The 16050-nt window shown below is 39.9% G+C and overlaps 1 protein-coding gene across 4 annotated transcripts in view; it reads left to right on the top strand.

Moving 5' to 3' along the window:
* The first annotated feature begins 466 nt into the window (after positions 1-466).
* The window catches only part of VPS8 (VPS8 subunit of CORVET complex), a 250782-nt gene continuing 235198 nt past the window's right edge, over positions 467-16050 (top strand). For 3 of the 4 annotated variants that reach the window (XR_013557963.2, XR_013557964.2, XM_060639415.3), the window contains exons 1-3: positions 467-551; positions 10361-10614; positions 11437-11505. Coding sequence is in view for 2 of the 4 variants with exons in the window: in XM_060639415.3 (XP_060495398.1) it covers positions 10462-10614; positions 11437-11505 (222 nt within the window). In the remaining 2 variants the exon portion in view is untranslated. Of the gene's footprint in view, positions 552-4950; positions 5057-10360; positions 10615-11436; positions 11506-16050 lie in introns of those variants that run through there. The other variant, XM_060639414.3, reaches the window with a different exon arrangement.

Raw genomic sequence — 16050 nt, 5'->3', positions numbered from 1 at the left:
TGTTAAGATGTATTTTTTGTGGATCAATGTTGACCATAAGTTAGAAAAATAATAGTTGTTTTTTAGTGTGTATTTATTGTCCTTACTTGGCAAAATAAAAAGCTGGCAATTCTTTGTGCGTCTTTAAAAAGATTAAGTAAAAATTTACCGGTTACAAATTCCAAAAGTCTGGAAATCAACTACCTTTCTTGCCTGGCTGAGGTAGGGTCTCTTTCTTAAAGGCCAGATGAATTCATTGACATAGGGCTGGAGGCGTTTGTCTTCCCATTTCAAAGACTTGTTTGTACCGGTCTGCGCTTCACTGATGTTTCCACTCTCCTCTTCCGCAAGATGTTAATCACCCATTAAGTCCCTGGTGTGAGACATTGAATCTCTGGCCCTTTAAATGGGGGCGTGGTGTAGGGGGGCGGACCGCCCAGGAGTGACAAGAGTGCGGGGAAGAAAGCGGAAGCGTGGCTATCAGTGGTGTAGACTGCGCATGCGTGAGGCTGGAGCCAGGGGGCGGGGTCACGTGGGCCGCGGGTCTGGGGCTGGAATGGCCGCGAGCGCAGGTAAAGAATCTCCTGGGAGCGGGCCAGCGGGGTGGGGACTGTAGTGAGGGGCTGTCCCCCGGGCGGGAGGAGAACGCGCCGGGTTTCTGAGCCTCGGCCCTTTCCCCCGCGCGGTGGCGCGGCCCCGGAGTGTCTGACTGAGCAGCCCCAGGCTGACTAACTGGACTGGGGCCCACGAGCTCGGCAGGGTTGACGCTGGGGCGGAGAGGCGTGTCCGGCGTTTGGCATGGAATTGGCTTAGGCGGTTTACACTTTTTCCTAACAAATGTGAGGCCGAGGGATAGGTGCACCCGCTTCTCCTGATTGTGAGACTAGGCGGCGGGTGATCACCCTCCCCCGGATGAAACAGATGTGCAATCCGCCTTTCAGGCCCCTGGTACAGGTGTAGGCTACTTTGTCTCTTGAAGGTCGGGACAAGTGTGCTCCCCAAGTGTGGGGCCAAGGCTTAGATGAGGTGTCCACCTCTTAGGATTGATGTGCACCCTGTGAGGCTGGTTCCTGTTTGTCTCTGCCTGCAAGTGTGCTCCAGAGTGAGGGCTACAGGAGGACAGGTGGGTCTGTAAAGTTTGAGGCCACTCCTGTGTCCTGTTGTGTTCTCCCAAATGTGGTATCTGGGGAAAGAGGGAAACAGAGCTGCCTCAAATGTTTGGGTGTGCTTCAAAGGGAGGGTAGGGTGTGATGAAGTAGGGTCAGCTAGGGAGGTTCCATGGCCATGGGTTGTCAGGAAGAGCTGGGAACCTTCTTCAACTAGGCATGCCTCTTCCATAACCTCCTAATATTAGACTCATACTAGAAATGGACAGGAAGGCTTGTGTCCTCTGCATGCCCACCGTCTACCACACTCTTCCCCCCCCATAAAAAGAAAACACAAGCAAAACAATCATGGAGGTTGACTTGTGGCACCACCTCTCCTTCAGATGTCTGTGATTGAGAGGTAGTTAATTACATGTCAGGTGTGTGTGTGTTTGAAGTCTAATACAAATGGGGATGGAGAATCTACATGTTTGTGGAAGACATGGGTTTGCTTATGGTTAACTTTAAGGAGAGAGTAAATGGATACCGAATCCTCTGTCAACAGGTGGCCTGTTCCATAGAAAGCATAATAAAAGATAAGTGGGGGGGGGGATTCTGGTTGAACTATTGGGCTTCATATGTTAAAGAGACATGTGAAAAAATTCTTTCTAGAGCGCTAAGATAATAGTATGTTGATTATCCTTTATATATTTTCTTTGCACCTGGACCAGCATCAGCAGATGGATGTTTTTTGTCTTCGGAATATTGAGGCTTCTTGGCACTTTATAGCCGTTTGTCACTCTTTTATAGAGATGTCAACCATTGTGATACCAGATGTCAGTTATGTAGGTGAATTAAAAGTAAGGCGTTTTCAACTTAAGGAAGTATGTTTAACTTTCCATCTGTTTCTACTTTTCACAGAGGTTAGCTAGTGTCTTGATTCACAGTGTCAGGTGTAATCTATATATAGATATAGACTCGAACTGTTCGAGTCTTAATTGAATCTTGAATTAATGTTTGAATTATCTTCATTTCTGTGTAACAGCCCCTGTGCTAACATCTTCCCAGAACAAAGAGAAAACTCCTACCTTCAGTATTTACAGATTCCAGAGAAGGATAGTGACTGGCTGAATGGATACCAGAATGTCATGTCCTACTCTTCTGGCTAGGTTGGAGTGTAGGACGAGCAGTTTTCCAAAGGAAAGATGTTGAAGGGATGTTTTAACCATAATCAAATTTGTTTTTCTTCTGTGGTTCAGTAAGAAGTTTCCTTTTGCTCTTAAAAAAAAAAAAAATCTCTTGTGACTCCACATCCTTCTCGACCCCCTAACCAAGAGAAATTGAGATGACAATTGGGAGCTAATTAAGATGAGTGGGAAGGCTACCATCTACTCAGCCTACAACTGAATGGAATCCTATCTTGTGCATTTAACTGAAAAGAATTCACTCGTACCAATTTAGGAAAGAAGAAAGGGGAATATATTTCAGTCTACACAAAGCCCATGTACTTCTTAGGAGAAGTTCTCTAAAGGTGGGGTGGGTCTTTGAAGAGTAATTCTTATAATACTAAGGACCTACTGGAAGCTGGAAAGAAGTGATTTTTTTTCCTGTCTCATTTCGCTTATCACCTCTGTACACATTGATATAAAACTGATGAATAATATTAGGGTTTATGCATAATATAGACGTTTGTAGACATGGATCTTACCATTATTTTGTATATTATAGGGATTAGTTTTTTCTTTTTTATTTATTTTTATTTTTTTTAAAGCTTTTCATTTTTTTTTTTTTAACGTTTATTTATTTTTGAGACAGAGAGAGACAGAGCGTGAACAGGGGAGGGTCAGAGAGAGAGGGAGACACAGAATCTGAAACAGGCTCCAGGCTCTGAGCTGTCAGCACAGAGCCCGACGTGGGGCTCGAACTCACAGACGGTGAGATCATGACCTGAGCAGAATCAGATGCTTAACTGACTGAGCCACCCAGGCGCCCCAGTTTTTTCTTTTTTAGAATGTGGCACCTTGAAGGTTGTGCCTGATGGTTCATGGCAGTAACTTAGCACCATGCTCAGACAGAGCGTGAGCAGGGGAGGGGCAGAGAGAGAGGGAGACACAGAACCTGAAGCAGGCTCCAGGCTCTGAAGTGTTAGCACAGAACCTGATGTGGGGCTCAAACTCACAAACTGTAAGATCATGACCTGAGCCGAAGTTGGATGCTTAACCGACTGAGCCACCCAGGTGCCCCCCTCACTTTTATTTTTAACATTTGTTGTTCTATATGTATTTCCTAAGTTTCAAATAATTACTCTTCTCATTTAGACATTTACCAAGAGAAGAGAAAGGGAAACAGGTTTGGGCTTTTTCATAGTGGCCACTCTGAGCATTGTGGGCTTAAATGTGCCTATTCTTGGAAAGAAACTCGAGCCAAGTATGCATCTCATCTGAGTGTATAGTTGCATTGTGTCTAACAGAGAGTCTGTTTCTGAAGTCCACGAGTAAGGTGAAACTTGAGTGCTCCTGAAAAATACCTGGGAGGGAGTCTCCCAGGTTGGAGACCTGTCTCTCAGGAAGTGCAACGCAGCCAGTTTTTCTTCCATGTTGGAACAGCATGCTATTTGTTATTTTGGGCACAGATGAAATGGATCACTTATGTACAAGGCATTCGAGAACTGAGACCAAAAGGGCAGCAGATGTCCATCTCCTGTCGCGTGCTCACCCTGAAGTGTGTGGTATTGGGTGGAATGGTGTGCAGAGTCCCCATGTATTTGTGAATCATTTCTTTTTTTTCTTTCTCTTTGCTGAAGATAATAGTTGAATTCCTGTAAACAGAATGGACATAGGATGCATCTCCACTGTTTTCATCTTGGTTTTGTAGTCTGAGTTAATGTAAAAGAACACAAAACATATGAAGTTGTGGAGTTTGTGTCATGTTATACATGAACTAAATGATCATTTTTTAAAAAAGCACTGTTACGGGGCGCCTGGGTGGCTCAGTCGGTTAAGCAGCCGACTTCCGCTCAGGTCATGATCTCACGGTCTGTGAGTTTGAGGCCCGCGTCGGGCTCTGTGCTGACGGCTCAGAGCCTGGAGCCTGTTTCAGATTCTGTGTCTCCCTCTCTCTGACCCTCCCCTGTTCATGCTCTGTCTCTCCCTGTCTCAAAAATAAGTAAAAATGTTAAAAAAAAAAAAAATTAAAAAAAATAAAAAGCACTGTTACAGATTTTTAAAAATCTCACCTAGATGCAAAGAATGGAACTTGTAAGGTGGGAGGCTTTGGGGGTAGAATGACTAACCATATCTTATTTTGAATGACCAGAACTGCTATTTGGGGCTCTAGAAGCCAGTGATGCAGTGTTGCTTGGCTGCTTATTGGCCGGGAGTGGGGGGGCAAGGGGGGAGGCGGGGAGGCGGAGGTAGGGATTGAGGACAGGAGGGAAGGATTGATGGGTTGATTAGCATTGGGAATACATTGGTGAACAAGGTAGATCTGGTCTTTGCTCTCCTGGAACCTGCATTCCTTTCCTTCCTGAGGGAAGGGAATCATGGTTCAGACACTGAAACAATGATTGCAATGTGACAGGTTTAGTGAAAGAGGAGAACAATGTTATAGGTGCATATTACCAGGGAACCTGGTTTAGTTGAGCAGGACAAAAAGAGTCTTTTTGAGGAAGCAAAGTTTTAGCTGATATCTGAGGGATGAATATGATCAACAGTAGTTGACAAGCCTGATTACAGAAAGGTAGAGCTCAATTATAACTTGGCTTACTATGGCACAGATTCCTATAGGCTGTGAGTCAAATAACACTTATAGGTAATAAAACTGATACATTTAATTTGCAACACAGGTGTTAGTCCTGTCTTCCAATTCTTGTGTTAATCAGCAAATATTTATTGAATGTCTACATAGCTATGTAACTCAGCGAGCCTACTGATGTGGAGTATACAAAGAAGCCTGGCTTCATTTCTGTTGGGTACAAAAGACATACTCACATGGTAAGTTAATGAATCAATATGAGGAAAGCGCCAAGGCACTGTTGTAAAGAAGACATGGATTCTGGATTCAGAGGATGCTTAGGGAAGGGAGGAAAGAAGGAACTTAGATAAATGGAGAGGAAAAGGAAAGGGCAGGTGAACTAGCACGAGCAGACATGGAGGGAAAGGGGAAGCTCTTCTTGAAGGACTCTGAATACAAGTTACCTTTTGTTGTAAAGGAAGGTAGGGTCAGCTCATGTGATATCTGGAATCCTAGGCTTAGATTTTGGAATTTTATACAGTAGGCATTGGGGAGCTGTTCAGAATGAGTCTATTTACTAGAGAAAGAGCACAGAAAACAGATAGAAGTTAATCCTCTATTGTATTTTTCTTCACAAACAAACCACAAGAAGACAAAGCAAAACAAAGCCATGGAAGAAGAGAAATACTTAGATTGGGAAAGCTGGAAACAAAGTTGGAATGTAAAATTGTTTCCATACCATGATTTCGTGATACCTTTCTGGGGCTACAGTAAGTTATAAAAAGAAAACAGAACTTGATTCGATTTCATCATAATGTGAAAAGTGTCTCATATGACACTTTTAGGAGGAAAGGAATGTCAGTGAATTAAATAGGATCCTGGAATTTGAAAACAGTTGGGAAGGTCTGCCGAGGTGAAAACAAAACCGTGACAACAAAAAAAATTGGTCAAAGAGTTTCATAGTCACCCTGCCTAATATAGGTTACATTCTAGAGTTCTTGTTCAGTTAACCAGGGTTGAAATGGGGTCATTGCTGTTTATATGATACATATATTTATTTTTAAATGATCCTTGAATCTATTATTACTTGGTAGGGAATAACCTTATTAGTTAAGAGGGAATAGCCTTGAGAACTGTCAAGATGTCAGATAATCTTAAATCAGAACTATTAAAATGTTTATCAGGACTCAGAAGATGACAGCATACTGGGTAATCATGATTTTATGATATTTCCTGTCAGAGTAATGTGACTTCATTCTGGGAGAGACTAAGAAACAATTGATTTTACCTATTGTGTTGTCTGCAGGTACTGTCTGACTTGGCATCTCCTTAAGAGCTATAGAAACACTAGATTGCAGGATGGTTGGGTGGAAAGCTGGTTGTAGAATTTAGTCTTAAAAGGAAATTATCAGTAGTACTGGAATATCACTTAAGTGATATCTGTAGGCAGTGTCTGCATCATGTGTAATAGGAAGCGTCATATATTAAGCATTTCATCATTGGTCTGCATATTGGAATGAAGAGCTTGCTCAATAAATATTTGGGCACACAAACTCATGAGGGAGGGATTAGTATTTCAGAATATTGGCAATGTGACCAGAAACAAATTAGTTGAAGTTTGATAGTATATTCATTTCTTTCTTTCTTTTTTCTTTTATTAAAAAAAAATTTTTTTTTAGTGTTTATTTATTCTTGAGACAGAGACAGAGCGTGAACAGGGGAGGGGCAGAGAGAGAGGGAGACACAGAATCTGAAACAGGCTCCAGGCTCTGAGCTGTCATCACAGAGCCCGATGCGGGGTTCGAACCCACGAACTGTGAGATCATGACCTGAGCCAAAGTGGGATGCTTAACCGACTGAGCCACCCAGGCGCCCTCTTTTTTTTAATTTTTAAATGTTTATTTAATTTTGAGAGAGAGAGACAGAGCAGGAGTGGGGGAAGAGCAGAGAGAGAGGGAGATACAGAATTGGAAGCAGGCTCCAGGCTTTGAACTGTCAGCACAGAGCCCGATGCAGGGCTTGAACCCATAAACTGTGAGATCATGACCTGAACCGAAGTCAGCTGCGTATCCAACTGAGCCACCCAGGCACCTGGATAGTGTATTCATTTCTTATTCCTGCTGTAACAAATTACCCCAAATGTAGCTTAAAACACAGATTTATCATTTTACAGTTCTTTAGTTCAGAGAGCAGCACTGCTCTTACTAGGCCAAGATCAAGCTGTGCAGGGCTGGGGTCCTTCTAGAGGCTCTGGGAGAGAATCCATTTCTGCCTTCTGCAGCTTCTAGAGACTGCCTAAATTCTTTGACTCCTTCAAAGCCTGCAACACAGCGTCTCTGTGACCCTGCTTTTATTGTCTTATCTCTTTCTCTGACACACTCTTCTGCCTCCCTCTTCCACTTTTTAAGACCCTCATTGAGCCAACATGGCTCATCCTGGATAATCTCCCCAAGTCAAGATCTTCATTTTATCACCTCTGTGAAGTTCCTTTGGACATTTAAGGTAACAGAGTCATAGGTTCTGGAGATCAGGACAGACATCACTGGGTATTTTACTTACCGCAGGTAGATTCAAGCACAGCTCAATTTCTAAAAATAATTGGAGACACTGCTCTAGTGGACTCCTTTTTTAAAGAAAATCCGAGCATGGTGACCTTTTGTTTCCTAGGTCTATTTGGGTTGCATAAATTTGCTCTCTAACATAAAAGTGTAATTGCTGGTAACTGATAAAAGAGGAAGTTGATGTAAAAGCACAATTTTTATTTATTTATTTATTTATTTATTTATTTGAGAGAGAAAGAGAGAGAGAGAGAGAGTGCCTGCAAGCGAGTGTGAGCTGGGGAGAGGGGCAGAGGGAGAGAGAGAATCCTAAGCAGGCTCTACATTCTACACAGAGCCTGATGTGGGGCTTAATCCTAGGACTCTGAGATCATGACCTGAGCTGAAATCATGAGTCGGATCCTCAACCAACTGAGCCACTTAGACACCCCTAAAAGCACAATTTTAGAATGAATTAGTAGTATATGACAATTATTATAATAATTAAACGTTTTTCCTGAAGGGTCTCTGATGCTTTACTGGGGGCTGTACTAGTCTTAGATAAAACCCTTAACATTTAGCTCATAAAGAAACTTCTGAGAGCAGAAGTAAGTGTACTCTTCCAGTAAGGTATCCTTATGATAAGCTTAACACTGGCCAGACTGTTATAGAAGTACTGGATATTGTTTCAGGATGTTTAGCTCTAGAAGAATTTGGAAATCTTGAGGAAATTTTAAATGATAATAGCTAGTATTTCTTGAAAACCTATTCTGTGTCCAGGCATTATTCTAAATGCTTTATAGTCATAATCTAATATATTCCTCACAGTAGCTTTGCAGAATAGGTAGCTGCATTCCTAAAAGTCAGGACTCTCCATTGTAAGTTTAAAAAGAAAAAAAAAAAAAGAGTTGGGAGAGTATGCTGGCTTATACAGCCAAACCACCAGAAGACTGTGGCTAGAGCGAACATCATACAAGACTGGAATAAGGGGGCCTGAGTGGTATCAGGACACCCCTTCCTCATCTTCTCTGGTTCTTTTTGTAGGTTGATTTTATTATTGTTAGAGAATCTGTTTCTAGGATGTAAATTGAGTCCGTAGTGGTGGATCTCCAGTGGCATTTATAGTATGTGCTTAGTTGATATGTATTGAATAAATGACCTCCTTTTTTTCTGCAGAACAGGGTGGGGTGTAGGGTGGGGGTGCTGCTCAGCCTTACTATTCATTGTTTAGAACACAGTGGAAGCAGCTTTTCCTCACCAGTTCCATTTTAATGAATCCCCCTGAAGCACTCTGGCTGCATTATGCAGTCTCTGTTACTAGGGGAGTTTTGATTGGCAGCCTCCACAAGAACCACATGGTTTGAAGGAGCCCTTCCTCCAACAAGAGGTGCTGTTATGGGCAAAAACATATATGGCCACAATATTTCATCTTCCAAGATATAGAAATAGAGTGGCTCAGAAAGGGTAGACAAATTAGCCGGGGTCACAGATTGGAGCTGGTAAAGCCCAAAGTCAAACCTGATTTTAATGGACTGTTTGGCTTATGTTCTTTCCACTTTGCCAGCATATCACAATAATAGGAACTTGGTGAAGTGAAGGTTGAAAGTGGAGTAGGGTAGCATGGCAAGATGGTACTCTTTGTTTAGGGGATGCTTGATCATTTGAAACTTCTTGAATGTGGTATTGGTGTTCATAGATGCTGAGCTGCCCTGAGAACCTCTTAACTAATACCAGATAGGAGATATAAAAAAAGAGCCAGAAAAAAAATTGTTTTCCTTTGTGAGTTGTTTTAGAAAGACGAATGTGAAGAGTGAAATATTTTAGGTTATTAAATCATTTAAATAAAAGTTTTTTTTTTTGGGGGGGGCTATTGTCTTTTCCATTCTTTTTTTTAATGTGTAAGGATAAAACTTAATAACTGTCCTCAGGAATCACTGAATGTGTATTAGATTGTGCATGTTTGCGAACATTCCTTGACTAATTGTAATCATTTTTCCTAAGTGGAGCAAATAGGAGAGAACTTTATTAACAAGGAATTTGTCATGAGTCAATTCAGTGCTCTTCGAAGAAAGTCATATTATTGTTAATATTGCTTCTGCCCTTGGCTCATTGCAAAGGGGGAAATATGTTTAGTACCTGAGATTGGAAAGCTACTTTCAAATGTTGCCAGATACAGAGTGCCCTCACTTATGTCTTCTAGGAATGTATTTGATATCATGTGTTTGTAGAACAGAGCTTTAGTCTATCTTCTGTAACATGTGAAAGAAATTAGTCTGTATTTGGTAATATACCAAATGTACTAGCAAGAAAAATTGGTTTCAGCTCTTGAAAAATCTGTCTTCATGAGTCTACATGTCTTACATATAGTAGTTACTCGTTTCTTTTAATCTGATAAAAATGAAACTTGGAACAAAGTGAAATTCATCATCAGTACTAAAAAACAATGAGCCTAGTTGGATAAAATTGTCAGTGAATTTTAGGCATTAAAAAAAACAATAACAGCAACTAATTTTCAACTCTATTTTATTTTTTTAAAAAGCTTATTTATTGGGGTACCTGGGTGGCTCAGTTGGTTAAGCCAACTGTTGATGGATGCCAACAACAAAACTGATGTGTATGCTTTTCTCCAGGGGAACTGGAGATTTGTGGGGTTTAGGAGTGTAATGTGGGGGGGGGGGGGGTTAATTGCAGTTCTTGGCACCAGTTTGCCCTTATTCTCTTAAAACATAAATCTGTTTGGTCCCAAGTCTAGTGGCTGAACTTATCCCAAGTCTATCACTATCACCAGACTTAATGACTTTGGGTGGTGGACCCCTTCCCAGACTCCGTAGTGAGATATGTCTCCTCTGTGCTTCCATAGAAGCTCTTCCCCAGTATCATACCTCAAACCCTAGGATTGATTTCTCTTTGCTTCACAGTCAGGTGATTGAATGAAGAATCCATTTCCACACAAGTCTAACCAAGTACGTCTTTGAAATGTCCAATTGATGAAATCTAAATGGTGTATATTTTTTCTTTTTTAAAAAGAGATCAGATCATTCAGGTCATCATGATCTAAGGCCAAAAATCAAAACAAAACAAACAAAAACTTGCTTGGATTGACTGAACTACAATTATTATAAGTAAATATGGAAAACGAACCAGACCATGAAAATGTGGAACAGAGCCTTTGTGCCAAGACTACAGAAGAAGAACTGAATAAGTCTTTCAATCTTGAAGCTTCGCTTTCAAAATTTTCTTACATAGATCTGGACAAGGAACTGGAGTTCAAAAATGATCTGGTAAAAATTCAACTTTTGTCAAATGATGTTATTTAACCAGAACATTGGTTAGAGTTAGAACCTAAAGACTTTTTATCATTTTCACATGAATTAGTAGAAGTCTATGAACAGGTTTATGAGATCATATCAGTCTTCATTTGTGTACATTTACCATTTATGAAACACTTTTAACATATGTTCTCATTCGAGCTTCACACACTCTGATAAGCCACTTCATAGAGGAAGAAACTGAAGTACAGCTGACTATGTTCACTAGATGCTCAAGGTCACAGAGCTAGTGGTAGGTTTAGAAATCTTATGAAGTGACTTTTCTCCCATTGATTTGATATTAATAAGTTTTTGTGACCAGGAGAATATTTAATGGCAATTTGTTTGACCTAATCATTTCTCACCATAATTTATGAAATAACTAAGAAAGGCAATGTCAGACCTTTGTATATCGCTTATGATGTTGTACATTGCTCTGTATATTGCTTTTTACACTTAGAAAATTGGGGCTTGTCATAAGACATGCTGTTTTATACTATTTAAGAATGCAGATGCCTGAGTCCTTGAACAGAAGCTTTCTGGAAAGGGCTGTCAGGATGTTGCAGTTACTGCATATTTGTTTTTAATAACCACTGAATATGTGGATAGGAGAGGAAACAATTCTATAGTCTTTTGACCTTATTAACGTGGACTATTGGGTTGGTGCTCTGTATGATCAGTTTGTTGGTATGTTTATCTCTTTAATTTGTAATGGTTCTAATAAATTAAAGCACTCCCACGATTCTAAGAGGGAGAGCAGCATTATATGAGCATTAGTTTCTTTTCTCTATTTAGATTGATGACAAGGAATTTGATATTCCTCAAGTTGATACGCCTCCAACACTGGAAAGCATACTCAATGAGGTAAGTATGTATTAATGATCATTGTCATTTTATGGAATTGATTTTAATGCTTTTGGATTAATTATAGTGTATGTATCTAGATCTGCACTGTCCAGTATGGGAGCCACTAGTCACATGGAGCAATTTAGATTTAAATTAATTATAGTTCAATAAAAATGAAAAATTCAATCTCTCAGTTGTGCAAGGTGTATTTTAGGTGCTCAGTTGCCCCATGTGGCTAGTGGCTACTAAGGTGGACAGAACAGATACAGAATATTTCCATTGTTGCAGAAAGTTCTGTTGGACAGTGCTCACCTAGATTATGAACTTCTCAAGGGCAGAAGCCGTGTCTTTTCATGCCTGTGCCAAGTACAATGCCTCATACTTGGTAGATTTGAAAAAATGTTTTATGAAGCAAGCTAAAATACTAAATTTGTGTCGCTCTGGAGCTTTGTATAATGTTTCGATAATGTCCTCTCTATGAGTGATACTCAACCCATCCTCTGATAGTAGAGAGCAGCTGCAGCCTTGAAATGCACCTCACCACTCTTCTGTGTAAAGAAAACAAAACTTGCACAGTTTGTCTTATGGGTGCCATCTTTGTTAAAAAGTTTGTCAGAGTTTTGAAATGATGTTACTTTCTGAATTAGCGGATCATAAAGACTTTATAAAGGAGCTTGGTGGCAGTAACATGTTGGTGAAGTATGTGAGTTTTTATGTACCTTGCGTCTGCTGACAGTTCTTTAACTCTGTCTTCTTGATCTTTTAAAAACTTGCTTGAGACTCCTCTTGGAGGTGTTAGGTTCTAATACAAGAAAGATTTTTTAAGTGTGTTAATCTACTTCAGATCTATAGTTTTCTAACAGATAACGATGCATAGGTTCCCCAAAAGAAATGCCTACTGATCCCATAGCTTTGAATAAGTTGAGTCTTGGTTTTTGTTACTTTTTTACCTATACTTTTGGGGTTATAGGCAACACTTTGTAGGATGTGGACTACTTTCTCTGTGAATTGTATCTTTTATTTTTCTTGTATGACTTTGATATCTATTTTTTGCATCAGTTTGATATTGCTGTTACTTTGAATATATTTTAACTTCAAAAATGTATGATCTGTGCTAAGACTTAAACATTTTAAATTTTGACAAGGCTTTGGTCAATGAAAGATTAACCAATTACAGTGATATTTATTGCTTTCTAATAGGAAATCTTTCATTTAGAGATGAAGAGAGTAATCTTAGTCATTTTTGTTAACATCTTAATCACATCCTCATTTCACTAAGTGTGAAATAAAAGTAATCTTAGAACGTTGTGTATAAAGCCATATTTAATCATATTTGTGCACAAATGGCGAAGAAAATGCTCATGAATGAAACAGGTTCATAATGAAGAAAAACCATCTTTGCACAATTTACTTATCTATAAGTAACAGTAAGTACAGTCATTAGTGGCTTACTGAGAAGATAATACTGTTATCATCCTCAGTAGTAATTTGGGTGCCTCAGGTATTTGGATCATAGTGTTAGATGCCAGGATTATAAAATGTCGTATGACTGTCTCTGACTTTGGGAGAGACATAGGACTGCAACTTGGCTAGCCTTCACACCTCCAAGGAGCTAGGCAGGTGGATAAGTGAAAGTAAAAATAAAATTTAAGTTGTAGAACATTATGAAGACTACAGGGGGAGAAAGTACTAAAATGATTTTAGAAAAGGACAAAATGGAAAGGGCAAAAATGCAAAGTGTAAGTAAGCACTTGCTCCAGGATATGTGATATGTGGGTGTACGTATTCAGTAATGTTCATTAATGTCAACCTGAAGAGAAGCTGGGAAGAAATGGGCATCCAAGATATGTTATAGTTTGGAAAGTTAGAGATTATTGAGATATCCTAAATCTCAGAATTTAGGGTATGAAATAATGTTACTAGGCCTTGTCATCATTTGAAACTGTGCTACCTCTGAGGTTTTTAGTTGTGAAATTCCATTCTTTCACCATAGCCGCCTGCCCACCTCCCCACCTCCCCACCTCCCCACCTCCCCACCTCCCCACCTCCCCACCTCCCCACCTCCCCACCTCCCCTCCTTTTTCTTCCATTAAACCTATTCTTTGGCCTAATCAGGACCAAGTCTCTTCATCCTTCCTAGTCTTCCAGTCTGGGAAATTCCTGCTTCACTTCATTACTACTGTGCAGCCAGAAATTTATTTTGAACTTTTTATTGAAGTGTAACATACATATAGAAAAAGTGCACAAATTGTAAGTGTATAGTTTGGTGAATTTTCACAAATTGAATGCCCTGTGCAGCTAGAATCCAGATGAAGAAATAAAACATCACTAACACCCCAGAACCTCTTCTTGTGCCCCTTGAGTACCTAAGCCGAGGATAATCACAGTTCTAACTTCTAGCATTGATCAGCTTGCCTGCTTTGAACTTCATATAAATGGAATTATACAGTATGTGCTTTTGTGTGTCTGATCTGTTTTCCTCCATATTTTATTAGATTCACTCATATTTTTGTATGTAATTATTCATTCCCATACATAAAACTCTTTATATTATGTGTATACCATTGTTCATTCTACTTTTGACGGGCATTTGTATAATATCTAATTTCTGGCTACTATGAAAAGTTGCTGTGAATATTCTTATTCATGTCTTTAGGTATGTTTATACACATATATATATATACACACACATTTCTGTTGGTTATATACTTAGGAATAGAATTTCTAGGTCGTCAGATACGGGTATGTTCAGCTTTAGTAGATATTGCTGCAGGTGTTGTTTTTATGTTTATTTCTTTTTGAGAGAGAGAGAGAGAGAGAGAGAGAGTGCAAGTCGGGGAAGGGCAGAGAGAGAGACAGAGACAGAGGATCTGAAGTGGCCTCTGTGCTGACAGCAGCGAGCCCAATGTAGGCCTCTAACTCACGAACTGTGAGGTCATGACCGGAGCCGAATTCGGACACTCAGCCCACTGAGCTGAGTGCCCCGCCTTAGGTTTTTTTAGAGTGGTTGGAATAATACATACTTCCAGCAGCAGTATATGAGAGTGCTGAATACCATAGCCTCATCAACTTTTGAATTTTCTCTTTTTCACTGTATCCATGTACAGTGGTATCACATCATTGTTTTAATCTGAATTTCTCTCTTTGAAGACTGATGAAATTGGGTATTTTGACATAGGTTTTGGGCTTTTGGATATCTCTTTTGTGAATTGCCTTTTCATGTCTTTTGCTCACTTTTTTTTTTTTTTTAAGCTTACAGGAGTTCTTTTTAAAAATTTTTTTAGGGGCGCCTGGGTGGCTCAGTCGGTTAAGTGGCCGACTTCGGCTCAGTTCATGATCTCACAGTCCGTGAGTTCAAGCCCCGCATCGGGCTCTGTGCTGACAGCTCAGAGCCTGGAGCCTGTTTCAGATTCTGTGTCTCCCTCTCTCTGACCCTCCCCTGTTCATGCTCTGTCTCTCCCTGTCTCAAAAATAAATAAAACGTTAAAAAAAAAATTTTTCTTTTAAAGTTTGTTTATGTTGAGAGAGACAGAGGCAGCATGAGCAGGGGAGGGGAAGAGAGCGAAGGAAAGAGAGAGAATCCCAAGCAGGCTCTACCCTGCCAGTGCAGAGCCTGATGTGGGGCTCGAACTCATGAAACCGTAAACTCATGATCTGAGCTGAAACCAAGAGTCAGATGCTTAAACGACTGAGCCACCCAGGCACCCTGTAGGAGTTCTTTACATGTGATGTATATAGGCCCTTTATTAGGTATATGTATTACAAATATCTTCTTCCATTCTGTGGGTTACTTTTTCACTCTTTTAATGGTTTCTTTTGATGAGCAGAAGTTCTTAATGTAGTTCAGCTTATTTTGGTTTTCTGTTATGGTTAGTGTTTTTGTGTGTCTTGTTTTGAGAAAATTTTGAAAATTCTGAGGTCATGATGATACTATCTTGTTTTAATATCTTTATTGTTCTGCCTTTTAAACTTTGGTCTGTGATTCATCTGGAATTTTTTGTGTGTGATGGTGTGAGGTATGAGCCAGCACCATTTACTGAAAAAAAAATATTCTTTTCTGTGGTGTCACTTTTGTTTTAAATCGGGTGATCATTTTTGTGTGGGTCTGATTCCATTGGTCTTTCTATACTCGCCCTAATACCACATTCTAATGTTTGTTATGATAGGTCTTGATAACTAGTAGTTTCAGATCTTTGGTGTTGTTCTTCAAGGTTGCCTTGCTTATTCTTGGTCTTCTGCATCATGTAAATTTTAGAATCACTTTATTAGTTTACACATACAGACACACAGACACACAATGAAATTTGAAAGGATTATGTAGATTTTATGCATCAGTGTGGGAAAATTAATATCTCTGCTGTGTAGTAGTAGTTTTAAATTCAGCCTTATTGATAAGCTCAGTTCTCTTCTTTCATTTTTTCTTTCATGTATTTTGTAAGTCCTCAACCCTGGCTTCATTTAATGGATCTGTTTGCTTTAATTACATCCTCAGGGTGCTTAAGAAAATCAGGTAAGATTCTGATTAGCTCTCTTGCTTCTTGGTGCTGCAGTTCTAATTTTTGA

This window comes from Panthera onca, chromosome C2 (assembly GCF_046562875.1).
Source record: "Panthera onca isolate mPanOnc1 chromosome C2, mPanOnc1 haplotype 2, whole genome shotgun sequence".
Classification (NCBI taxonomy): Eukaryota; Metazoa; Chordata; class Mammalia; order Carnivora; family Felidae; genus Panthera; species Panthera onca.
The sequence above is the reverse complement of the archived record's forward strand: the minus strand, read 5'-3'. Positions and strand labels throughout refer to the sequence as shown.